At 43.0% G+C, this 26,176-nt stretch overlaps 1 protein-coding gene across 9 annotated transcripts in view; it reads right to left on the reverse strand.

Annotated features, from left to right (window-relative positions):
- Window positions 1-263: 263 nt before the first annotated feature.
- ccdc142 (coiled-coil domain containing 142) overlaps window positions 264-26,176 on the reverse strand; it is a 63,671-nt gene continuing 37,758 nt past the window's right edge. For 4 of the 9 annotated variants that reach the window (XM_023266598.3, XM_023266599.3, XM_055016371.1 and 1 more), the window contains exons 8-18: window positions 20,084-20,385; window positions 19,013-19,099; window positions 16,461-16,649; window positions 14,532-14,698; window positions 7,097-7,249; window positions 4,821-4,935; window positions 3,983-4,160; window positions 3,654-3,764; window positions 3,041-3,141; window positions 723-891; window positions 264-577 (exon numbers count right to left, since the gene is read on the reverse strand). In XM_023266598.3, the coding sequence (XP_023122366.2) occupies window positions 469-577; window positions 723-891; window positions 3,041-3,141; window positions 3,654-3,764; window positions 3,983-4,160; window positions 4,821-4,935; window positions 7,097-7,249; window positions 14,532-14,698; window positions 16,461-16,649; window positions 19,013-19,099; window positions 20,084-20,385 (1,681 nt within the window). In that variant the 3' untranslated portion in view covers window positions 264-468. The other 5 variants (XM_055016370.1, XR_008603686.1, XR_008603687.1 and 2 more) reach the window with 5 other exon arrangements.

Raw genomic sequence — 26,176 nt, forward strand, 5'->3', positions numbered from 1 at the left:
CTGGAGAGAACCTCGCTAGACAAACTACTACCTCATTGAACTTTTGGGAGTTTGTACTGTTTAGTGTGCAGACAACTTGGCAGGTTAGTCATGAAGTGTAGACTTTAATTCCTCTGAATCCTGTCAAATGAGCTAAGGAGGTCCAAGACTGGTATTGTGGTGCATTTTATGTTTGCCACTTACATACAAATTCCAGTCTAATCCCTTGTTATACAGATAAGTGTGGAATGCACCATGTTCACATAAGAAATGCAGTCACAAAGTGATGATTAAATATATTAATAAAAACGTGATTCAGGGATATGAAAATATGTTTGCATACAAATTGTAAAACAAATATTTTTTAAAATACAAATAATTTACATTAATTAAAAAATAACTGACATTATTCAAATGTAACCTCCACCTTAATCACACAAAAGTAACAACAATAAAATAGGTAAAAAGATTCATGTGAAGTGAGTGTATTTAGGGTTCAGACTTAGAAACACACTGCAGTCCCGGCAGTCTCCAGCGACGAGCACTGCTCTGGATCCTCAAGTCCAGCCATTCCTGCTGAGCAGCACCCAGCACTAGACTAGGAGCCCAAAATACAGACAGTGCACTTCTTATTATTGAATTCCATCACACCTTCTACTTTAAGGAGAGAAACAGATAGTAAGCCCATTCCAAAACAATACCAAGAAATTACTGCCTGGTTGTGAAAAATTGTAGAAATGTACCTTGGAGCAAGGTAGGGCTCTGTGGGGGAGGATGGGTCCACTGGAGGGAGGTGAGTGGTCACAACTGAGGGTTCAGAATGAGTTGCATCCTCACCCTCCATACACCTCAGGTTGGTTATACTGCTTGACACTGAAGCATCAATGCTTTCCCTGCTGCTGTTGGCCGGACCTGGATAGTTACACAACAAGGTTACTGCCAGTAGCCTCTCCTCATATTTTATTCAAAGTCATTATTACAGTAGACCCATCTTAAATTATACTGATCATGGGGGCAAGGGGTATCATCCACCCTTGAAAACAGCAGAACACACCTTTTGCCAGCAATACATTTCTTATTTGATATACACTACCAATCAAATGTTTGGACACACCTTCTCATTCAAGGATATTTGTTTATTTTAATTATTTTCTACACTGTTGATTAATACTGATGGCATCAAAACGATGATAGAGCACACATGGAATTATGTAGTACACAAAAAAGTGTTAAACAAACCAGAAAATGTTTTATACACTGCCAGTTTTTAAAAAAAAGTTGCACCACCTTTAGCTTTAAGTATGGCACACATTTCGCAGTGGCATCGTTTCGATAAGCTTCTGCAATGTCACAGCATTTATTTCTGTTCAGACTTGCATTAATTTTCTGCCAACATCTTGTATTGATGATGGGAGAGTTGGACCGCTGCGCAAAGTCTTCTCCAGCACATCCCAAAGATTCTCAATGGGGCTGTGGAGGCCAATCCAAGTGTGAAAATGATGTCTCATGCGCCCTGAACTCATTCACAATGTGAGACCCATGAATCCTGGCATTGTCATCTTGGAATATGTCCATACCATCAGGAAGAAAAACTCCAATGGTGGAAAGACCTGGTCATTCAGTATACTTAGGCAGTCAGCTGACCTCATTCTATGAGCACATAACGTTGTTGAACCTGACCCTGACCCTGACCAACCCCAGATCTTAACACTGCCCCCACAGGCTTGTATGGTAGGCACCAGGCATGACGAGCGCATCGCTTCATCTGCCTCTCGTCTTACTGAGATGGGCCTATCATTTTGGAACAGGGTAAACCTGGAGTCACCAGACCAGATGACTACCCACATTTCTTCTTTATATTCATATTTCTTCTCTTCCCCATCACTGTCCTTCCAGGTTTTAATAATGCGTTTGATTGTTCTTCACTCTGATTTTGGTAGTTTTAGCAATCTCCTGAGTTTTTTCTTTGCTTTAAGCAGGCCAACAATTTCACCCATCCTTTCTGTGACCACAGGATATGTCTTCCGGCATGGTTGTTTAAGAAATGAGAAGCTACTCACTGCATCAGCTAGGGTTAAATAAGTTGTTGCCAGCTGAAACGTATTCATCACTGCAGTAATTATTCATTGCAAAGCTCTTACCTATTTGTTTAGTTAAATCCAAGTGCCGACTTTTTTTTGGACAGGCAGTGCATTTTAGATTCTGTAAAGTATCTCCCCTTTTGCTTTGATGACAGCTTTGCACAGCCTTGGCATTCTCTCATTCTTTCATTTTGTATCTGAATGTCTTGCATAACAAATATATCCGACAGGAACTTCAGAGAGATGACAGAAACAAAAGTACTTTTACAGTAGCACATTACAGAAGTCAGTAACAAACTAAATGTATCATTAAATTTCAAGTCAGTTGCCATAGGATATAGGTATGACAAAGCTGCTTTGACAACCACAGTCAGAGCTTGCTGTAATGAGCCTGGTTGGCAGGAGGGTGCTGAAAGCCTTGTGAAGTTTATTAAATATTGCAGGAGAAACTGATGCAGCCTAACAGAGAACCATGCCATAAGAAAAGACTTATTTCTAGCTTTACAACAAACTTGAACAAAGTCAAAAATACACATGAATAGCTTCAGTACTGCAATGAGATTTCTTTGTCACAACTTGTAAACTACTGTTCACTGAGGGTTCTACCAAAGCTCCACTGAATGCCATGTAAAAGTTCTGGACTGTGCAGCTGGCATTAAAATAACTCTTGAAAAAAGCTATTTACCGTCCCAGAATCTCTGTCCTCATTCCTCACAATGTTATTCCACAGAAAACATGGCCAATGATTTTCATGGACCTACTTTGTGCAGAATATGCCACCAATGAGTCAAAGCAAGAACAAACAAAATGATTTCTGAGAGTCGAATCCTTTTAAAAGGTGGACCATATTTGGCTCACAGGCTACTATTTGCCATATTTTACTTTAAATGAAAAGTAAAATATGGAGATTGCTTTTTGGGTTTTAAAACTCAAGAATGTAAATATGTCCTGACTTCCTGACTGACCAATGTGACACTCACAGCAGCGTTTGAAAGGCTCCCAGGCTCTGGGCTGTAGGTATAGTTTAGCCTGTGGCTGCTGAAGCAGACACACCACTGCTGAGTCCACTTGCTGAAAAACCCTGAAGAAATAGAGAAAAATTACCCAACATTTTTACAAAAAGTGATATTGAAAAGAATCAGCATAGATGTTAAAATGGATCTTTACCTTCGAATTTCCACATTAGATGCACACATATTTTGTCAGTACATATTTAGCTATTTCAGCAGGTTAGTAGTGAGGTGAAACTAATTCATAAACACAAAATGAAGTGCTTTAAAGTGTTTTGTTTCACATTTTTGTATTTGTAATTGGGGCTCACCCCCTACTAAAGCAAATACACCGCAAATTTGCAGTATCTTATTCAGCTGTGAAATTTTCACAAAAGAACAGGCTTACTCTGAACCTTTCTTACAATTATGCATGTTGGTTTGTTCCAAATTTACTTGAACACTGACAGTTCAATTTCAGATATAGAGCAACAGCTATGTATTCAGTATACAGTCTGGTGTTAATTAACTGAAACCACATTACAAAGAGGCTTTGAAGAAGAAGTTTACTATGAATAATGACTAAAGAGGCAGATTCTAATACCGGAGACCGAGCAGTCGTTGGTGGAGTTCACTGGACAGTCCGTATCTGTCTGACTGGATCATGTCTCTAATAGAATCAAAGTCCTGCTTCAGCTGGAGAGCTCCATGTATGCTGAAGACAAAAAACAAAACAACACTGCTTAGGTCTGCCTAAATGTCTCAGTGAATATAATCAGCAGAAAACACGCACATGCACACTGATGATGGATACTTAGTCTTGAAACATGATTAAAAGTACTCTTGAGGTGCTAGTTAGAAAAACTGCATTCCATGCCAATGTTACCTGCCAACATAGTGGAGTGAAACCGGTGTTTATGACCATAAGCATACCTGAACTTGATCTTCTGTTTCAGGATGTGTTCCATCCAAGCCTCCATGAAAGCTGTCATTGTTATACTGAGTGCTTGGACTCGGGCATCATCAGACAGTGGTGCTACACCTTCTAAAACTTGACCAATCACAGTCTGAGCTGCCAGAGATGCATACTCACTGGGACTGCTGGGAAAATCTGTACACCAACAGGGACATGCAGAATTACAAAACACAAGTAAAATAAAAAAGGCAGTATTTAAAGGAGAATCCTGTATGTATTATTTGTTATGCATTGTTTGTCTATTCTCTAAATAAAGAAATTGAAAGTGAAAATTGAAATTACCTGAATTATTGCAGGTTTTCTCGATCTGCATTATGACACAGGGCCTTGTGGTTCATCATCTCCAATGGAAATGTTTTCAGTTTATATATATGTGTGTGTGTGTGTGTGTGTGTGTGTGTGTGTGTGTGTGTGTGTGTGTGTGTGTGTGTGTATATATATATTTGTGTGTGTATATCTACATACATACATATATATATATATATATGTGTGTGTGTGTGTGTGTGTGTGTGAAAACCCAAATTATGCTCAATTTAATATGGAATCCATAACAGACCAGTGATCTAATGCTACTTTCTCAATATCAAAGGAAAAGACTCTTTATTTGAAGTCAAGATTTCAGTGGCTTTGGATGATGTCAGTGCACTGATGAATGTCGCCTGAAGTTGAGGGAGAGCCAGTTCCATATAAACTTTAACTTGTGACGTAAGTGTCATTGTTCGCAAGTGATAAACACGTCTGTTGGCTGAGATTATATAATATGCTATAATACGCTCATCTGTCCGATATCATTACCTGCCCTGTTGCTGGGTCTCCAGTGTACAGCAGAAGGCATGGTCCGTTCAAAGATCTCCCCGGCCATCCGCTTGCAATCACTGGAGAAGGTCTTTAGTACCAGAGAGGAGAAGGTCTGATGGACGGTGACATAGAGCAGTGGCATTACAATCACACGACAACTACATTCCTTGGTTTGCATTATGCCATATTCATGCAATCATAATGAAAGAAAGGGAACACCCAACAAAACATCCACATGGCAGCCAAGTCATCTGAATTCCCAGCATGTTTGTAGCCAATTTAAGCGTATGTGTAAACAAACCCATTCTCTCTCTCTCCCGGCTCTCTTTTGAGCAGGCGAATCGATTATTTTGGTGCTAAAAGCTTTTTTGCATGTTTTCTTTTTGCATTTTTCGCCTTTCTTAGATTGTGACAGTCGAGATACAGACAGAATATGAAGGGGGCGGGTGGAGAAGTGACAATGAAACAAAGGTCTGGACAACCAGGAATCTTTTACATTGTGATTGTAAGCTATGCACCTTAACTATAAGGCCCAAAGTTATCATTTAACTTGATGAGCTATTAATGGCAACACTGAGCTATTTTATTGGGAATTTTAATGACAGATCTGTAATACTGTCTCCAAAGTACAGAACACTGGGGTTCCCAAAAGATTTGTATTTCTGCTGTTCAGAATTATAATTACAGGTGGTTGGTACCTATTTGACTGCTCCTTGTTCAGTCTGTCAAAAATGTCATGAATGGGCTCATCACTTCACTTCTTCCATCCTTACAAATAGATCAAGATAATTTTAAGAACTGCTGACTGCTGCTTTGCATTTGGAATGGGACCATCATCTGTGGCTCTGAATAGCCGTGTGTAAACACAGCTGCTATGTGCTAATCCTAAATATGGGTATACACTATATTGCCAAAAGTATTCGCTCACCCATCCAAATAATCAGAATCAGGTGTTCCAATCACTTCCATGGCCACAGGTGTATAAAATCAAGCACTTAGGTATGCAGACTGCTTTTACAAACACTTGTGAAAGAATGGGTCGCTCTCAGGACCTCAGTGAATTTCAGCATGGAACTGTGATAGGATGCCACCTGTGCAACAAATCCAGTCGTGACATTTCCTCGCTCCTAAATATTCCACAGTCAACTGTCAGCTGTATTATAAGAAAGTGGAAGTGTGTGGGAACAACAGCAACTCAGCCACCAAGTGGTAGGCCATGTAAACTGATGGAGTGGGGTCAGCGGATGCTGAGGCGCATAGTGCCAAGAGGTCGCCAACTTTCTGCAGAGTCAATCGCTACAGACCTTCAAACTTCATGTGGCCTTCAGATTAGCTCAAGAACAGTGCTTCAGCAGAGAGCTTCATGGAATGGGTTTCCATGGCCGAGCAGCTGCATCCAAGCCATGCATCACCAAGTGCAATGCAAAGCATCGGATGCAGTGGTGTGAAGCACGCTGCCACTGGACTCTAGCAGTGGAGATGCGTTCTCTGGAGTCACCAATTGCGCTTCTCTATCTGGCAATCTGATGGACGTGTCTGGGTTTGTTGGTTGCCAGAAGATTGATACTTGTCAGACTGCATTGCGCCAAGTGTAAAGTTTGGTGGAGGGGGGGATTGTGGTGTGGGGTTGTTTTTCAGGAACTGGGCTTGGCCCCTTAGTTTCAGTGAAAGGAACTCTGAATACTTCAGCATACCAAGACATTTTGGACAATTCCATGCTCCCAACTTTGTGGGAACAGTTTGGAGCTGGCCCCTTCCTCTTCCAACAGGACTGTGCACCATTGCACAAAGCAAGGTCCATAAAGACATGGATGACAGAGTCTGGTGTGGATGAACTTGACTGGCCTGCACAGAGTCCTGACCTCAACCCGATAGAACACCTTTGGGATGAATTAGAGTGGAGACTGAAAGCCAGGCCTTCTCATCCAACATCAGTGTGTGACCTCACAAATGCACTTCTGGAAGAATGGTCAAAAATTCCCATAAACACACTCCTAAATCTTGTGGACAGCCTTCCCAGAAGAGCTGAAGCTGTTATAGCTGCAAAGGGTGGACCGACGTCATATTGAACCCTATGGATTAGGAATGGGATGTCACCTACATTCATATCAAGTCAAGGCAGGCGAGCGAATACTTTTGGCAATATAGTGCATCATCCTCACAACAAAGCTCAGCACAGTCATAGCACTATCATACTCTGCAAGAAAGAAATGATAATGATTCAGCTTTCTAATGTGGTTGTCAGGCATGAAGAACAAACAAAGACAGGCTACCTGCAGCTCGGATACAGCCCTGTCAAGTACTTCAGTTTGTTGCCCCAGCAGAAGCTCGTTATGGTTACGGAATGTGGAATGGTGATTACTGTCTGAATTCATCACCAGGCATTTCGTCTGGTGCACCATCATCTCTAGTGACTCTCTCACCATCTACAGAGCCAAAGAAAAACACATCACAAATGCACTTAATCAAACTGATAAGAATTTGCAAAAACTGAGTTAAGACAAGTAGTAGTACACTTGCACTTAATCTTACCAGACTTGCAGCTCCAAGGATATCAATAAGCACTTAATAAAATGATATTGCATCTATTTTGGAGTCAGAATAGCCATTTTTAAAAAAAAATTGTTTTTTAAATGAATGACTTTAATGTTGCTTTTAGGGTCAGTTTATTGCAGGTTTTGGTCATGGTAATATTTCAAATATTTCAAATATATCCATATAATAAAGCTAACATTATTCTGTGAATAACACAAGTACCACAAAAATATGTCTACGAAGTGTTCTAAATACTCTCCAAGCTCATTGTTCTGCACACTTTGTATCACACCTGCATCAGGACAAATAGACTTTTTGTGTAATGTTGTTCTTCATCCTTCAACGACTTAAACAAGATTTATTCCATCTGAAATCACCAAGCCCTTTAAATTTACCATCTCTGATTTGCTTGAATCCTTTCTTTATTACAAATTATGGATATTTAAAATGGTATCTGGAACATTTTCGATTGCCGTATAAAGTACTTTCAGAAATTATTTTTTCCAAAAAAATTTTGCTGACCCACTTACAGCTTGTTTTTTTTTTTGCACATTGAAATTTGAGGCTGTTTGCCTCAAGATTCAAATTGTCCCTGTTATTTCTCTGAATACCATTGAGAAATAACCTGCATTATTGAAAAAAAAAACAAAAAACAGCCCATCTTTGAGCACATATTAACAAAGAATTGTTGAGGCAGAAGTCAACTAGTGATATTTTCTCAGCCATATGGTTTATCAAATAATTTAATGATATTAAAAACTATTTTTTATATTAAATAATTGGTCACAAAAATGGAAAAAGTTCTGTCCGTTTAACTTCATTTTAGTGCTGTAAAATGATTAAAATTTTTAATCAAATTAATGTCAGGGTTGCTGTGGATTAATTTCAATTAATCACAATTAAATATCATTCATGCTTAATCTATAGTAATTGCGTTTCATTTTGCATGAGCAAACAGACTCAAGAAAGAAGAGAATATATATGCACTTCAGGCGTTTATTAAACACCCTTAAAGGTTCATGTTAGAATCCCAGACTAACGCATGCTTCGCGTTAATGTGGTACTTTAAACTGGAAGTGCTTCGGTGAAAAGAAAACTTCTTCCTGCAGAGTGTGCATATTACTGGATGTCGATCAACTGTTCCATCTTGGGGTTTTTTTGTATTCAAATTTTTCACCGGGAAGGCCAACATGCTGTTTAGTAGGGCCCGACCGATATGGATTTTTTGAGGCCGATTCCAATATTTGGCAGAAAAAATTCCGATAAACAATTAATCAGCTGATTAATTAAAAAAAATATGTAATAAATAAAATAACTTCTTTTTTGGTCCCTTAACGCAACACAACAACAACAAAGATATGAATTACAGGCAGAGCATTTTACTGTTTTACAATACTTTGTCCTTTACACGTCTGGCGCAGCTGGCGGAGCGGCGGAGAGTGGCGGTGGTCAGAGGGGAGAGCCAGAGGGGGTGTTCTGGGGGTGATAATCAGAGGAGAGGCGACCGTGGCCCCAATCGCTGTGCAGAATGCATTCCAAACCTGGGAGGTAAACTGTGGCCCATGGTCTGAGACGATGTTTATTGGTAGCCCATGAGGGCGAAACACGTGGGCCACCAGGAGGTCCGCAGTCTCTCTAGCTGACGGGAGCTTGGGCAGGGGCAGGAAGTGAGCTGCTTTTGAGAAGAGATCCACGACTGTCAGGATCACTGTGTTACCATTGGAAGGTGGGAGGACGGTAACGAAATCCAGAGCGATGTGGGACCACGGCCATCTGGGAACCGGCAGGGGGTGGAGCAGACCAGCTCCAGGCTGATTAACAGGTTTACTTCAGGCACAGACAGAGCAGGTTGAGATGAACTCATGTGTATCCTGGGACATGGAGGGCCACCAGAACCTACGGCGCAGCATGGGCAACGTTCTAGAAATCCCTGGGTGGCAAGTTTGGCGGGTGGAGTGGGCCCATAGTAGTGCTGCCGAGCGGGCGGAATCCGGGACAAACAGAGTGCCAGGTGGGCCTCCTCCGGGATCTGGCTTCTGTTCCTGGGCCTGGTGGACCGTGGACTCAATCTCCCAGGTTACTCAAGCCAGAAACCAGGTTGTGGGCAGGATGGGCTCAGGCTCCTGGGTGGTCTCCTCCCTGGCATGTAGGCGGGACAGCACGTCCGGCTTCACGTTCCTGGAGCCTGGACCATAGGATAGTGCAAAGTTAAATCGGCCAAAAAAGAGAGCCCACCTGGCTTGTCTCGAATTGAGCCTCTTCGCTGTTTGGATGTAGGCCAGGTTCTTGTGGTCTGTCCAGACTAGGAACGGCTGCTCGGACCCCTCCAGCCAATGACACCACTCCTCCAATGCCAGGTTCACCGCCAGGAGTTCTCTGTTCCCAATGTCATAGTTTCTTTCTGCGGCTGATAGTTTCTTGGAAAAAAAATGCACAGGGGTGCAGCTTATTGTTGGTGGGCGAGACCTGAGACAGGACCGCCCCAGCGCCGGTGTCGGAGGCGTCCACCTCTACCACAAACTGCAGGCTAGGGTCTGGCTGGATGAGGATGGGCGCGGACACAAAGTGATCCTTAAGCTCCTGGAAGGCTGCTTCAGCTCCAGGATTCCGAAGGAACTTGAGCGCCATGGAAGTGAGTGCTGTCAGTGGCACCGCAACACGGCTGTAATTCTTTATAAAATGGTGGTAAACATTTGCAAACCTGAGAAACTGCTGGAGCTGTTTACGGCTCTCGGGTCGGGGCCACTCTTTTACTGCCGCTACCTTGCCGGCCAAGGTAGCGGCAGTCCATCCTGATCTCTCCCGCAGATATAATGTAGCCCAGGAATGATTCCGTCCGAGCATGGAATTCGCATTTCTCCGCTTTCACGAAGAGGCGGTTGTGTAGCAGGCACTTCAGGACCTGACGGACATGCTGTTGATGGTCCTCCAGGCTGCAGGAGAAGATCAGGATGTCATCCAGGTATACAAAGACGATCCGGTTCAGGAAGTCCTGCAGTACATCACTGACCAGATTCTGGAAAATGGCTGGGGCGTTGGTCAGGCCGAAGGGGTGTTAAAAGCCATCTTGCACTTGTCTCCCTCCCGTAGGCGTTCCAGATATCTAATTTAGTAAAGACTGTGGCACCGTGGAGGGGGGCAAAGGCCGAACTGATAAGTGGGAGTGGATATTTGTTCTTCACGATAATGTTATTGAGCGCCCGGAAGTCAATATAGGGCCGCAGGGTTTTGTCCTTCTTCCCAACGAAAAAAACCCTGCTCTGACAGGTGAGGAGGTGGGACGAATCAGGCCAGCTGCTAGGGAGTCCTTGATATACAACTCCATGGTGGCTTGTTCGGGTTTGGAAGGATTGTACAAGCAGCTGCTGGGCAGGGGGGCTCCGGGCAGCAGGTCAGTTGCACAATTGTAAGATTGGTGCGGGGGCAGTGACCGGGCCTGATCCTTACAAAAGACTGACGCAAGGTCGTGATAGGTGGCAGGCACCCTGGACAGATCCACCAGAACAGGCTGGGAAGGGGGAGAAGCAGTGTCGGGGCTGAGCGAAGGCAGACAGCGTGACAGGTGGTGAGGATTATGCTGGCGGAGCTAAGGGAAACCTAGAATGAGAGGGGTGTGTAGGGAGTCAATGATGCAGAATGTTAGGCGCTCTTGGTGGTTACCTGAGAGGAGGATGGTGACTGGAACTGTTCTCCGTCGGACCTGGGCAAGGCACTGTCCGTTGAGGGCACGAGCCACCAGAGGCGTGGTCAGCAGTTCCGTGGGGATGCCGAGCTTAGTTACCAAAGACTGGTCCATAAAATTCCCCTCAGCTCCCGAATCGATCAGGGTGGTGAGTGTGGCTGCCACTCCCTTCAGCAGAGGGTAGCAGAGACCCACAGTTGTCGTGGGGACTGAACAAAGGTATGACTCACCAGTATCTCCCCAATTACTGGCGAGTCTGGTCTTTTGCTCGTTTGGCGGGGCAAGCTGCTTAGTGACCTGCCTTGCCACAGTAGAGGCAGGAGTTTGTCCGCAGGTGGAGGTTCCTCTCCTTCGCGGAGATCCGAGCTCATCCAAGCTGCATTGGTTCCTCTTCGGGGAGGGCTGCGACGACTTGGGGCGCTCGAGGTGGGTTCATGGCTGGACCAGGTGGACTGGGGCGTGCACGGGAGGACTGCAGGGGCCAGGCTCACGGCTGCGCTCTCGGAAACGGTTGTCAATCCAGATGGCAAGGGCAATTACTTGGTCTAGAGACGAGGCCTCGTCCCGCGCCGCCAGCCCATCCTTAAGATCCTTGGTTAAACCCCTCTGAAAGGCTCCTTGCAGGGTGATGTCATTCCAGCCGCTCTCCGCCGCTAGGGTACGGAACTCCATCGTGTACTCAGCCATGCTCTGTGCTCCTTGGTGGAGAGAGGTGAGACGGCGGCCTGTGTCCTGACCTCTCACAGGGTGATCAAAGACCTTTTTCATTTCCAGAGTAAAAGCTGCATAGGAGTTGCAGATAGCCAGCTGCAACTCCCAGACTGCTGATCCCCAGTCGCGAGCTGCCCCTGTGAGAAGGCTAATAAGGTAGGCTATTCGTGATCTATCAGTATTATAGGTACGCGGTTGTTGTTCAAAAACTAGGGAGACCTGCGTGAGGAATGCCCAGCAGGTTCCCAGATCCCCTGCATAATGTTCCAGGACCGGAACATAGGGTTTGTGCATTATGGGGAGGCTCTGGTCAGCCCCCGCAGGACCAGGCTGAGGTATGTTACTCTGAGCCGGTGGCTGAGAAATGCATGCTGACAGCTCTGTGACGTTATTGGTTAACACATTCATCTGGGTGGGTAATCTTTGATTTGAATCATTTAAGCTTCGAAGTGACTGTTAGTATTGGCCCAAGAGAATCCCCTGGCAGGATACAGCCTGTTGCAGATGCAGGGGGGCTGGTGCGGGCTCAGCACCAGCCTGTGCGTCCTCGATCCATCATGGTCAGATCGTACTGTCAGGAACGGCCGGTAGAGAACCCAAAAAAGGATGCACAGAACAGGCAGAGTCAAATCAAATAGAAACCAATTTATTTTACAAAAGCCAAATGCAAAAGCTGGCGGGGAAAATTCTAATGATAACTAACTAATGCAACCTGAGGATTAGTAACTAAAAAGCCAGACTAGGAAGCTAAACTTAAACTAAGGCCGAACTCACAATAAGTGGTGTGAGGGGGGGAAGGCAGGCTCCGGGGGACCGGTGAGCCAAAGAGCGTACGTGTGGCACAGCTGGCGGAGCGGTGGACAGCAGCGGCGGTCAGAGGGGAGAGCCAGAGGCGGAGGGAGCAGCCGGTCCTCTTCGGGAGGTGAGGGGGAATTCCAGCGGTCCGGGTCGGCGAACGGCCAGACAGAACAGAGCTGATAGCGGGCGGATTATCCAGCAGACGGCTGGTCCAGGCGAGGCTGCAGCACGATCCTGACAGTGCGGTCAGCGGATTTGGAGGCAGAGTAGACAGTTGTATTAGGCAGGTCAGAAAATACGAGATACAAAAATATGCAGAGCCTAGACGAACTAACAGCGTGAGCTGCGATCACGATCTGGCAGGGAGTGGAGTGAGAAACCAGTCTTTATTGGAGAGGGTGAAGAGGCAGGTGGCTGATCTGCCGCTGTCTAGGACACCAGCTGATGAAATCAAAGTATTATCTGCATCCGTGGAGGAGCGTTGCTGAAAGGCGAGTGAGCAGCAGTGAGCAGGAGAGACAGAGGGAGGACAGACAGAAGGAGAACAGATGGAGGAAATGAGGATCAGTTGGGGGCCGATGCCGGGGCTGGAGAAGGAGCCCTGACAAATATTTTGTACATTTACGTTATTTCTGCAGTTACGTACTGGCTTTGAAGCTGTTAGCTAACGGTATGCTAGATTGGCAAAACTACAGCGATGTTATTGCCAACAGAAACAGACAGCCAGTAACTTAAGCTAGGTTAGCACAGCTTGAGCAATGCAACATAAATGAAAAGCATGACGACACGATGAAGCATGTGTCACTCGTCATGACACATGGCAAAGAGAGTTAAAGTGAAACGGGAGACATGCTGAGTTATTGTTAATTTCACAATGTTGTTTATAAACTTACCTGTCGGCTCAGCCCACTCCTGTAATGTTGCCTGGCTGTAGCTTACTCCTGTACTTTACTGAAGACTAAATGGAGTTAGAGCTCTCTGTATTGGACAAATGGCACAAGGACACCATTCTGTGTGACTCCGACACTTAACAGCATTTACTGTTTTATGAGAAATTAAGAATATATCAGCGTTTAATCGGCAAATCTCCGGCCGATGATAATTATTTTTGAAAAGGGCAATAAATTGGTCGGGCCCTACTTTAAACAGTCTTTCATCTCGAGCTGGTCGGTTCTGCCACTACCGTTTCAGAGATTTTGAGTCATTCTGCGCTGCAGATGCGTTAATTGCGCAAAAATTTTTAATCAGATTAATCATGAATGATGAATGAATACTGGGTTAATCTATGTTAACGCGTTAATTTTGACAGCCCTGTTTCATTTAAAATTCCTCTAACACATAATTAGTGATTATTTGATCTACTTGTCAGTGGCATAATGACCAATAACTCCGGACATTTTAGACTTTTATTTTTAATAGTTACGGAGATATTGTCATTCAAATATACCCTCCCCCCCGCCTCCACAAGCTTCCCTCGCTATGCGCAGGGGTCAGGAAGCCGTGAGCAGAAATTGCTGCACAGGAACTGACTAACTGTGCGTTGCTCCCCCCTCCACCACCCAACATCCTTATCCCAACTATCCTTGTCTTATGCCATGCTTTGCCTGTTGCGGGTTTTTTTTTTTTTTTTTAGGTTCCTTCTCAAATTGAATTTCCCAACATTGGAGGTTTCATTTGGTACAATGAGCCTTGTTGTATATGAAAGTGTGCAAAGACAATAAAGATTGATTGAAATATGAACAATTCAAATTTTAAAGTGTGAAAAAATGTGAAAATGGGTCAAATGGCAATATTTAAAAAAATATATAATGGACAGTACTTCATATCTGTCAAGCTAAACTTTCACAAACATCTTTAGAAAAATATCAATGTATCCATATTTTATGCTATAAAAATTTTAGGTGAATCGGAGATGGTTAGGTTGAAACTATTCTAAAAAATGTTATGATTTGCCATTTGGTTGAGATAAATGAATAACTTACATTTAAGTCCCCTTGTGTGATAAGCAGGAACTTATTGAGGCTCCATGAAGAGAGGAATTGGTAAGCCTTGGACATGACCCAGACTGTAGACAGCTGTACTGAGGCTAGCACCAAGCTAACAGTCTGTCTCCGAAGAGTGAATCTGGAGGGGAAGAGGCTAAGAGGACCTGGGGAGAGAGAGGAGAAAGAGAAAGAGAGGGTGTTGTAATCAGACTCTGTTGGTAGTGTTTGGTTGCTGGGCTTCATATTAAATCTGTGCTGGACGATGTTTCAATGACCCCGGGTGCCATTATGAGTTTTGTTTGTAATGAAGGAAGACAAATTCAACTCATCTGTTACATAAAAATGAGATAAGCTGCTTCCAGGCCGGAAGTTACAGTAATTTTAAAATTCTGTGAAATAGCTCAATGAACTAATTGAAAAAAAAAAAAAAAGATTCACTCAGAACACTGCTGTGAAGCACTTTGAACTGCACTATGTTTCATTGATTGCTCACTGATTTCTAACAAAACATTTTGGATACCTGTTCACACGCATCAAACTCTGTTTAGGAATGGCTGTTCCAATTTCATTGGAGGTAACACAGCCAGTTACCATACAAAAATAACCGCACTATTCAGTGACAATAACACCTACGATGCCCTGAGATGAGAGTCCACAAGCAGCTACAAAAAGAAGGTCACAAACTGCTCACAACAGCTACGGGAGGAAAAAATGATTGCTCATCCTATTTCTGCTTGATCCTGAAAAAGCCACACCATGATACAGCGGGGGAAATAAGTATTGAATGCATCAACATTTTTCTCAGTAAATATATTTCTGATGGGGCTATTGACACAAACTTTTCACCAGATTTTAGAAACAACCCAAGTAGACCACACAAAGAAATCAAAACACATACGTCCATAAATAAAGTTAAGTTGCAAATTGTAGCCTCAGTTTCCTGTTCTTAGGAGTGGCACTTTGTGTGGTCTTCTGCGGCTGTAGATCATCTTCTTCAAGGTTGGACGTGTTATTTGTTCAGAGACGGTATTCTGCATTCCTTGGTTGTAACAAGTGTTTGTTTGAGTTACTGTTACCTTTCTGTCATCTCCAACCAGTTTGCCCATTCTCCTCTGACCTCTCACATCAACAAGGCATTTTGGTCCACACAACTGCCATGTCACTGGACATTTTCACTTTTTCAGACCATTCTCTGTAAACCCTAGAGATGGCTGTGCATAAAAATTCCTGTACATCAGCAGTTTCTGAAATACTCAGAAGGGTCTGTCTGGCACCTACAACCATGCCAAGTTCAAAGTCACTTTAATCCCCTTTCTTCCCCATTCTGATGCTTGGATTGAACTTCAGAGACAAAGAGAGGAACATCCCTTCTCAGAGTGATAATGAAAGCGTCCATCATGCATTTGTTACTTGTAATTTGTAATTCCTTCAGAATGTCCCAATAAACTCCAGCTGATACAAAATGCTGCAATGACAGTACCGACAGGAACCAGTAGCATATTTGTCTCATATTAGCTTTTCTTCATTGGCTCCCCATAAAATCCTGAACAAAATTATTTAAAAAAAATCTTCTTGACCAAGCTCCTTCTTATCTTAAAGATCTTACTGTACTATATCATCCTAACAGAGCCCTTCGCTCTGGGACTGAAGGTTTACTTGTGCTTCCAAGAATTTCCTGGAGAAGAATGGGAGGCAGAAGTAACTTATGTTATGAAACAGTGAATTAAACTGAACTGAATTCAAGGTTCACTGTTTTGAATTGATTTTAAAGCGTTTTGTTCCTTTTCATTTTTATCACAGCACATGAAGTTGAGCTTTTGCTGTAATAGTGCAATTAAGTAACAGAAAAATCAAGAAACTGATAAATCTGGTAATGTTATGTATGAAGTCACTTATGTGACTGTGGAGGGCACACATTGTTTTTACCTAAGGCCCCGCTGTTTACGTGATGGCAGCACAGAGATGACAGGAGAGGTGGAGGTAGCAGTAGGAAGTGCTCCATGGTCAGGGAATTCATCACACTTCCATCTTGCTTAGAAGTTGGCATCACAAAGTTGGTCCCTTGGTTTGCAAGACACTGATCTTTCAGAGAAGAACCTAAACTTCTGCATACCACTACAGAAAGAAAGCAAAAGAGAGACAGCCTGGCAAATAGCATAACAGAAAGGCTCCATCGATATGTTGATTAAGTAAGAAGGGTTTATTATCCATAAACTCACAAGTTAAGATTTGTTTACATAATATGATTTAGAGCAGGGGCACTTAGACCCCATCATCCTTAATTTTCCATGATGCAATCATTTAAACATGTGTCTTTGTCACAAAAAACAATCATGCATTTAGTTTTTTTTAAATTAATTATAGGTCCTCTAGAAATATGACAAAATCTGTTGGGTCAAATATTTACACACAGCTAATATTTAGTTAACATCCTTGGTCATTTCCATCTCAACTATGCATTTTTGTCCACAAGCTTCTGGTTGTATTTTTGAAAACTCCTCTTGACAGAATTTGTAAAGCGACCACACAACTTTCCTCTAGAAGGCCTTTTCTTATTATTTAAACTGGCTCAAAGAAATCCGCAGCTGTAGTCATATGTAACCACTCAAGAGAAATTAAGTGGCCATGCCACAAAGAAAATTTGATAAACACAACTTTCTACATCACCAAAATTGATAATTCAATTACTGTAATGTATATGTTTGGCAGTGACTCTGCTCAAGTGATGCTCTGGAACAATCCGAGCAAGCATGACACAGACAGTCCCTGAGATCACAAATCCTCCAACAGAGCTAGAATGGTTTCCTGCTTACATTCAAGCCGTAGCACAACTCAGAACTTGTCAGCTCTCACATAATGCCTAAAGCAAAAGAATTATGTGAAGCTACAAAGGCAGCTATCTTAGCACTGCTGGAAATTGGCATGAGTGAGAGACAGGTAGCAAAAAAACTGAAGCTCTCCATGACAGCCATTCATTACACCAAGAAAAAAACAAGCCGAACATGGTACTACCAAATTGTTAGCTAGTCACGGCAGGAAACGTCTTTCTACCCCACAAGATGGCCATGCACTCATCCATTCCTGTGTCAGGAATCATCGTCAGACCTCCAGGGACCTAAAAAAATGAGTGGTAACTGTCAAGAAATGTTACTTGTTCGGCAAGGACAGTTGGAAACTGACTTCTTGAAGCTGGTCTGAAGTCACACAGGGCACCGAAGAAGCGCTTCATCAACAAAAGGCAGAGGAAAGCCCGGTTGCTCTTTACTGGGGATCACAAAGATTGGACTGTTGATGACTGCGCTAAGGTTCTTTTCAGTGATGAATCCAATTTTCAGTTAATGCCCACTCCAGCCAACTTACTGGTTAGGAGAAAGCCTGAACAAGCCTACAAGCCGACTGTCTTGCCCCTACAGTAAAACATGGGGGTGGATGAGTGACGATCTGGGGTTGTTTCACTATAGGTGGAACAGGGCAAATGCAATTGTGTGCAAGGCGAATCAACCAGGTCATGTACAGGGCTACTCTTAAACAGTCTTCTTCTATCAGTTGGAAAACTCTTTCCTGCCTCTAAATGACTGGATTTTCCAACAGGACAATGTCCATTGCCACATGGCAAGGTCAGTTAAAGCCTGGATGGAGAACCAGAACATTGGAAAAAAGCCTGCTCAATCACTAGATCTAAATCCAATTGAAAATCTGTGGAAAATCATCAACTGCAAAATGGAGAACCACAAGCCCAAAATCAAAGCAAATTTGTTTGAATTTGTGCAACAAGAATGGGCTGCTGTGACAGCAGAACAATGTCAGAAGCTGGTGGAGAGCATGCCAAGACGCATGGCTGCAGTCATCAAAAACAATGGTTATGCAATCAAGTACTAATTCCTGTGTGTATCATGTGACTAAAAGAGACAGAAAAGAAAAGATGGAATGCCTAACAGCACTGTTTTGGCAGTACAATGCCATAGCTATTGATGTAAGAACTTCAGTGATTTTTGTTACTATCAAAAAAACATGGAAAATGGCTAGATATCAGCTCTCTCTCTAACGAGCTATTTTTGTTGTTATCATTATATTTGTCCAAACAAATGTACCTTTAGTTGTAGCAGGCATTAAAATTTGCAAGAAATTGAAGAAAATAAGAGTGGTCTAATAATTTTTTTCCATGACTGTATGTATATATTTATGGACAAATGACAATTGAAGCATTTTCGTGCCTTAGCTGAAGCATCTGGTTCTCTTATTTTTTTTGTATTTTTCCTTTAAATCACTGTAGTGTCTTTTTTCAATTCTATTTTTGACAGTTGTGTTGTCTGTTCTTAACTCGACATCCAAGAAAGCCCTGCACAACAATTCCTATGTGCCTAAAAAGTTTGCTTATATGTACAAATGACAAATAAAATCTTGAATCTTTACAAGTATGTCAACTTTTGTTCACAACTGTATAAGAATATTCTACATGCAAATATTTGTGTACTAACCATAGTCCCAGTGAGAATGTGCTGTAATGATCAACAGATAAAGACTGACGTCCTCCAGCATGGTTTTGCACTCCTTTGGAACCAGACCTACAACAAACAGAACAACCCACAAGTATGATATTGATGACAATAAAAATTAGATAACGAACAGATGGGATGGAATCAGCTTTCAGTTTGGGTTTGGGAGGTTGACACCATCTCATCTTTTAAGATTAGGCATAAAATTTTCCCCTTTGATAAAGCTTATTGTTAGAGCTGCTCAGGATCACCTGAGCCATCCTTTAGGTATGCTGTTGCAGGTTTAGACTGCCAGGGGATTCCCATGATGCCCAGAGCACCTCTCCCCTACATGTCTCTGATCTGCAGTCACTGGCCTAACCAACCTAGTGTTTATTGTTCTGTTATGCATTGTTTGTCTGACCTCCATTTGCTATCTGCTATCCCCACTCCCACCACTCTGCCATCCCACCCCAACTGGTCGAGGCAGATGGCTACCCTCATTGAGCCTTCCTGTCCTTCCCAGTATAGAGGAGGTTTCTTAGTTCCTTACTCAAAAGGAATCCAAAGGAAACTTTGGATATGTTGGATTTCTCATTTTTTAAAATGAGATGATACATGTTGTGAATTGGCGCTATATGAATAAAATTGAATTGAATGAGCTAAATTTATGACATGGTGCATTATTGTGCTAGAAGTAGTAAACAGAAGATGATAAACTGTGGTCAAAAAAGGATGCACAGGGTCAGCAGATATACTCAGACAGCCTCTGGCATCCAGACAATGATTGACTGGTATTCAGGGGCTCAAAGTGTACCAATGAATTATTCCCCACACTATTACACAACTACCAGAAGCTTGGATTTGTGAGGTAGGGTGTATGGATTCATGTTGCTGACTCCAAATTCTCAGCCCACCAATAATCAACCAGTCAAAGTCAGAGTTCATCCATTTTATGTGAACATGACAAAAACACACAATAGCCACATAAGTGGCTGACTGACTGGACTGTTGCCTAAACACACGAGTGTACATGTGTTTTTAATGAACTTATCACTGAATGTATCTTCTTACCTGACGCTGAAGCTTGACCAATCCTGTGGAGAATGTGTACGCTCATGTGGTTGTCTTGAAGGTTGATGCTTTCTGCAGTGCTACTTTCATGTGACACATGCATTTGTAGCCACAGGGCTTTGCTGCAAAGAGTCCAAAGCAGCGTGTGATACTGTTCAAGAAGATCAGCGAACACCATTGACTGACCAAGGTCTGACCACTGTACCGAGTGAGGCCACTGAACACACTCTGAGTTCACTGTTGTTCCCTCTGCTCCTGTAAAATCCTCTTTCTCTGAGTCTCCATTCCTCTGGAAGCCTGAGCTGAAAGACACATATAGTCTCATAGTGTTCATTCTGTGATGACAAAAGTATATATAACAGAGATAATATTCAAACTGAAATGATCATAGATCAGGAGACATCGATCAGCTAGTTAACTACCTAAACTGCTAACCCGCTTTTGACTCATAATATATAATACTCGTAATACTGCATTTGTACATGATGCTACATCTGAAAGCTCTAGAAGAAATTTGTGCTTTTTGTTGGCAAGTTCTGTATCTACAGATCATGCATATCACGGTAGTTGTGAGTTGTCAGTGACTCCTATAATGCTGTTATTTCTATGATGGAATCTTTAATACACACAGACACTCACACACACACACACACATCTTTGTCACACACACAACAAAAAGAAAAAAACCTATTACGTATTTTGATTCTTTCAGAGATGTATTATTATATTAAAAAGTTTTCAGACACCAATGCATTTGTGAAATATTGCATTAAGAATCCCTCTTAGGTCTTCAAGTGCAATTTCTTTGAGTAAAGTCACAGCCAAATCTGAAACAAATCCCAAAAAAGCCATTAAAAACCTAAAATTGATTGGTTCCATAAAAATACATAAGAAACTTTGAGTACTGGGTCATTTTTGTACCAGTGATCCATTAATGAAGGTCGTGCTTTTTATTAAAAGACGCAATTACTGTTGCCATGCTTCATTTCTATATAAAGCCAGCACATTTTAAAGTTCTTCAGAGACAAAAATGGCAAAAACAAGGAACCTAACGCAGGAAACACGTCTAAAGATCCAGGTTTTTTGCCAGGAAGGGTACAGCTGCCGCCAGACAGCCAGGAAGTGCAGATGCAGTTCTTCAGCAGTTGGATAGACTCTGCAGAAATACAGATGAACCAACAGTTTGGAAGACAAACCAAGATTCGGGCATCCAAGGGTTTCTTCAGCAAGAAATGACCTCATCCTGACACGTATGTGCAGGGAAAACTGCCGAATGACATCACAGAAGCTTCAGCAGCAGTGGTTAAACCAAACTGGCGTCCAGTGTTCAACCCGCACTGTACGTGGCCAACTTTGAGATCATGGCTTAAGGTCCTACAAGGCTGTCAAGAAGCCTCTGATCAAAGAGAAACAGAGGTTTTCCTGGCGTCATTGGGCCGAAGCACACAAGAACTGGACAGCTAGGAATTCGAAGAAGATTCTGTGGTCAGATGAGTACAGTTTCCAGGTTTATCTTCCACCTGCTAATGTGAGGTATGCAGAAGGCCTGTCAAAGCATTATCTCCAGCATGTACAGTACCTACTGTCAAGCATGGTATAGGAAGTATCATGGTTTGGGAATGAATGAGTGCTGCTGGTGTTGGTCATCTCACTGTCTGTGATGGCACATTGAACTCTGCCAAATACTGTACCATTCTCCAAACCCACATGCTCCCTTCTGCATGTGCACTGTTCCATTGAGGTCAAGCTGGATGCCTCAACAAGATAATGCCCCTTGCCACACATCCAGGGCCAGTAGAACTTGGCTGCAGGAGCACAGTATCCAGGTCATAGAGTGGCCAGCTCAACCTCCAGACATGAGCCCCACTGAAAATCTGTAGTGGATTATCAAAAGATCTGTTCAAAGTGTAAACCAAAGAATTTAGAAGAATTAAAAGTAGTAATTCAAGAAAACAGGACAAGATTACCCCTCAACAGTGTGAAAAGCTCGTGGGGAACATGCCAGACAAAATTAGAGCTCTACTGCATGCCAATGGCAGGACTACTACATATTAATTTGATGATGTGATGGTTTATTTATTTTTTGCTCGGTTTTAAACATATTTTCTGTTATTTGTTGATTTTGAAATGGACAATGTTGAGAGCTGACATACTTAAACTGTCAAGAATATCAAGTTTTGTTAGTTTTTCTTGTAAACAATAAACAAAAAATATATATAATTTGCATTTGTTTGTGTCTGTCTAATGCAGCCACACCTTTTGAGACACTAAAAAGATTTTCCCACAAATATTTCATGATAATATTTGAGATTGTGTAAAATTTTAAGAGTGTCCGAAAAAATTTTTCCATGTCTGTATGACAAAACCTGCCTTTTTTTGGACAGGCAGGGTATCTTGTTCACTCAGGTGAAGAGAGGAGCAGAGCTGTCAAGAGATCACCACCTGGTGGTGAGTTGGATCCTATGGCCAGGAAAGCTGCGGGACAGACCTGGTCTACCCAAATGTGCAGTAAGGGTGAACCGGGACCATTTGGTGGCAGAGGTGCCTGTCAGTAGGGTCTTTAACTCCCACCTCTGAAAGAAATTGTCCTGCATCCCATGGGAGACTGGGGATATAGAATCTGAGTGGGCCATGTTCAAAGCCTCCATTGCAGAAGCGGCTGATAGAAACTGTGGCCAGAAGGTCACTTGTGCCTATTGTGGCAGTAACCTAAAAAGAAGGTCATCTGGTTGAAGAAAGAGGACTTTTGGGCCTGGGTAGCTTAGGGGTCTCCTAAACAGCAGACAAGTACCAACTGGCCAAAAGGGCTGCAGCTGCGGAAGTTGCAAAAGCCAAAACTTTGGTGTAGGAGAAATTCAGAGAAGCCATAGAGACAAAATTTTGGTGTGCTTGACGAGGTTCTGGCAAACTGTTCAATGCTTCAGAAAGGGGAGGCAGGGCCCCTTTATAAATGGAGTGTGCTCCAATTATTGAGGCATCACACTATGCAATCTCTTTGGGGAAGTTTACTTCAGAGTGCTGGCAGGGAGTGCTTGGAATCAGGAGGAACAGTGTGGATTCTGTCCTGGTCATACATCAGTGGACCAGCTCTTTACCCTTGCAAAATTGCTGAGGGAGGTCATGGGAGTTTGACCAGCCAGTTCACATGTGTTTTGTGGATTTGTAAAAGCCTTTTTACCGTGTCCCTGAAAGGGCCTTGTGGGGGGTGCGGAGTATGGGGTATCAGGGTCATTGTTACAAGCCATTTGATCCCTGTACAACCAAAGTGAGACCTGTGTTCACTTTTCCGACACCTAAGTCAAACATGTTTCTCTGGGTGTTGGACTCCCCCTGTGCTGCTCCTTGTCTCTCATCCTGTTTGTGGTATTCATGGACAGGATCTCAGGCAGAACCAGGGTAAGGAGGGCATCTGGTTTGGGGACCTCAGAATTGCATCTCTGCTTTTGCTGGCTGTTGCCTTTATCAGACCATGATGTTTAGTGTGCACTGGAGCTGTTTGCAGCCCTGTATGTAGCAACTGAGATGCAAGTAAGCACCTCCAAGTCCAAGGCTATGGTTCTCTTCCAGGAACTAGTAGACTGCTCCCTCTGGCTTGGGAGGAAGGTTCTTGCTCAAGTGAAGGAGTTTAAGTGTCTTGGGTTCTTTTTCAAAAGTGACTGAAAAATGGAGCGCAAGATGGACATTAACAACAATAATGTGGGCATGGTACTGGACTGTCATGTTGAAGAGGGGGTTGAGATTGAAGGCAATGCTCTCGATTGCAAGATTGTAGTCACAAACTACCAAAATTCGTTTCCTTCGCAGGGTGGCTGGGCTCAGCCTTAGAGAAAGGATGCGTAGCTTCAACATCTGGAGGGAGGTCAGAGAAAAGTCACTGCTCCTTCCACCTGAAAGGAGCCAGTTGCAGTGGTTCAGACATCTGATTCAGATGTCTCCTGGGTGACTGTTTTTAAGGTTTTCTAAGCTTCATCAACTCAGAGGAGACCATAGGGCAGACGGGGAATTTGCTGGAGGGATTATGTATTTTTCTGGCCTGCGAACACCTCAGGATCCCCCAGGGAGAACTGGAAAGTGTCCTTGGGAAAGGGATGTGTATAATAACCTGCATCATCAGCTGCCTCTATGACCTGACCCAGGATAAATGGATGAAAATCGATGGATGGACCGATGGATGGATAACTAAAGTAGTCACTGCTGGACTTTGGAGAAGCTTTGTTTGTACATGCTTTCATCCATGGAGCACAAGCACAGTATGGAATCATATTTTCCCCTGAAATCTCCTGCTATCTTCACAAACTGTGCATGGAACATCTCAGGAACAATTACTGATATGTTGCTACAGGGTTGGCTGCTGTTTCCTCATGTGTTTTTCTGTGTTTCATATGAGGGGAAATGCAACCAGCCCCATAGCAGACTGGCGTAGCTTAACTATGAACAGAGCCGGGTCGGTGTCCACAGTCTGCTTAATGGCCTGTACACATGGGCGCAGCAACCATGAATTACCCTTAAATCCACAGAGGAACTGTGGCAAGTTCTCCGAGAACAACCATCTTGACAAGTACCTTGAGAAACCATATTCAGATGTACAGGTGCTGTTTGAAACTCAAAGGGTGCTCAGACCAAGTATTACTTTGAGTCAGGGTTGTACCCTGCACTTAAAGAACTAATAATTGAGCTATTTGGGGTTATCTTCAGTTGACATTTAGTCCCTACAATTTAAGTGAAGGGCCACACTGAACTGTATGTGACAGACCTAGTTTGAATAGACAGAAACACCTAAAGCTGATATCAGTATAATCAGATATTGGGGTATCCTGATCCAGATCCTAAAAATCAGATCAGGATCAGAGCTAATCACAGGCATGTACATCTGATTGATGCAAACACTGATCTATGCCTATTTATCGCTTTACATCTTAACATTAACACATAAAACAGCCATAGGAACTATCAGTACTGTAATGTAGGTACAACACTTGAACTTATTTCAAGTTACAGCTTGTTCTCTGGCATGTGTTGAGTAGGCCTCAATAAAGTATTTTTCTATCTACAGTGTTTGCAGTATGTATTATCAAGAAAAATGGTACTTGGTATCATCAGATACTAAATAATAAATGACTCAAATCTGATTGGGCGCAAAGAAAAGAAAAAAAATAAAGCTGAAAAGGTTATTTCAATTGTTGTTAAGGTCAGGATATGCTTAAAACAAGCTATTGCTCATTAAGTGTCATCTGAAAATGTCTAAAGTCAAAAGCTTTTGTATTTGTTCTGTCATTCAGTCAAGATAGCGACACATACAGTTGCAGCGGCTCAGACCTCTCCTTTTCGGTGCACTTTGGTGTATTTTGTTGCTTGTTTTTGTACATTTGCATTGGCAAACACTTTCTACACTAGCCAGGATCTTCTGGACATTGGTTACTGGCACAATGTACCCGTCTCGAGTATAATACACACAATATACCAGATGAGGTAACAAGATTGTCAGGCTCCCTTTGGATTGTCATTGAGTCTGGAAGGTTATGCAGATGGCAGAAGGAGAGGAAGCAGAAGTGGGGCTGCAGGTGAGGACTCCTGGTAAGGATAAGAAAGCAACCACACAAGCCACTTCTACCGAGCCTGTACCTCTATAATGCAAGGTCCATTGTACACCAAACGGAGGACCTGGAATAACAACTTGTTGGAAATTGATATGTTGGAGACTGTTGTATCATAATCATTACGGAGACCTGGCATAATTCAAGGACCCCCGCGGTGCTAGCGTGCAGCTAGCAGGTTGCATTCTACTCTGCTGGGATTGGACTGAGGACTCTAGTAAGAGCAGAGCAGGAGGGCTCTGTAATCACGTGCAGAGTGACTGGTGCACCAACAGTGTGATCACTCACAAGCACTGTAACCCTGATCTGGAGTACGTGTCTGTCAGATGCCGGCATTTTTTCCTGCCGAGAGAGCTAACTGTAGTGATTGTCTCGACCATCTATATCCCGCCTGATGCCAGTGTCAACACAGTGCTTTCTCTTCTGTTGAACACTATAAACGAACAACAGCGAGCCCACCCTGATGGTGTTCACATTATTGTGAGGGCCTTTAATAAGG

This window comes from Amphiprion ocellaris, chromosome 13 (genome assembly GCF_022539595.1).
Source record: "Amphiprion ocellaris isolate individual 3 ecotype Okinawa chromosome 13, ASM2253959v1, whole genome shotgun sequence".
NCBI lineage: Eukaryota > Metazoa > Chordata > Actinopteri > Pomacentridae > Amphiprion > Amphiprion ocellaris.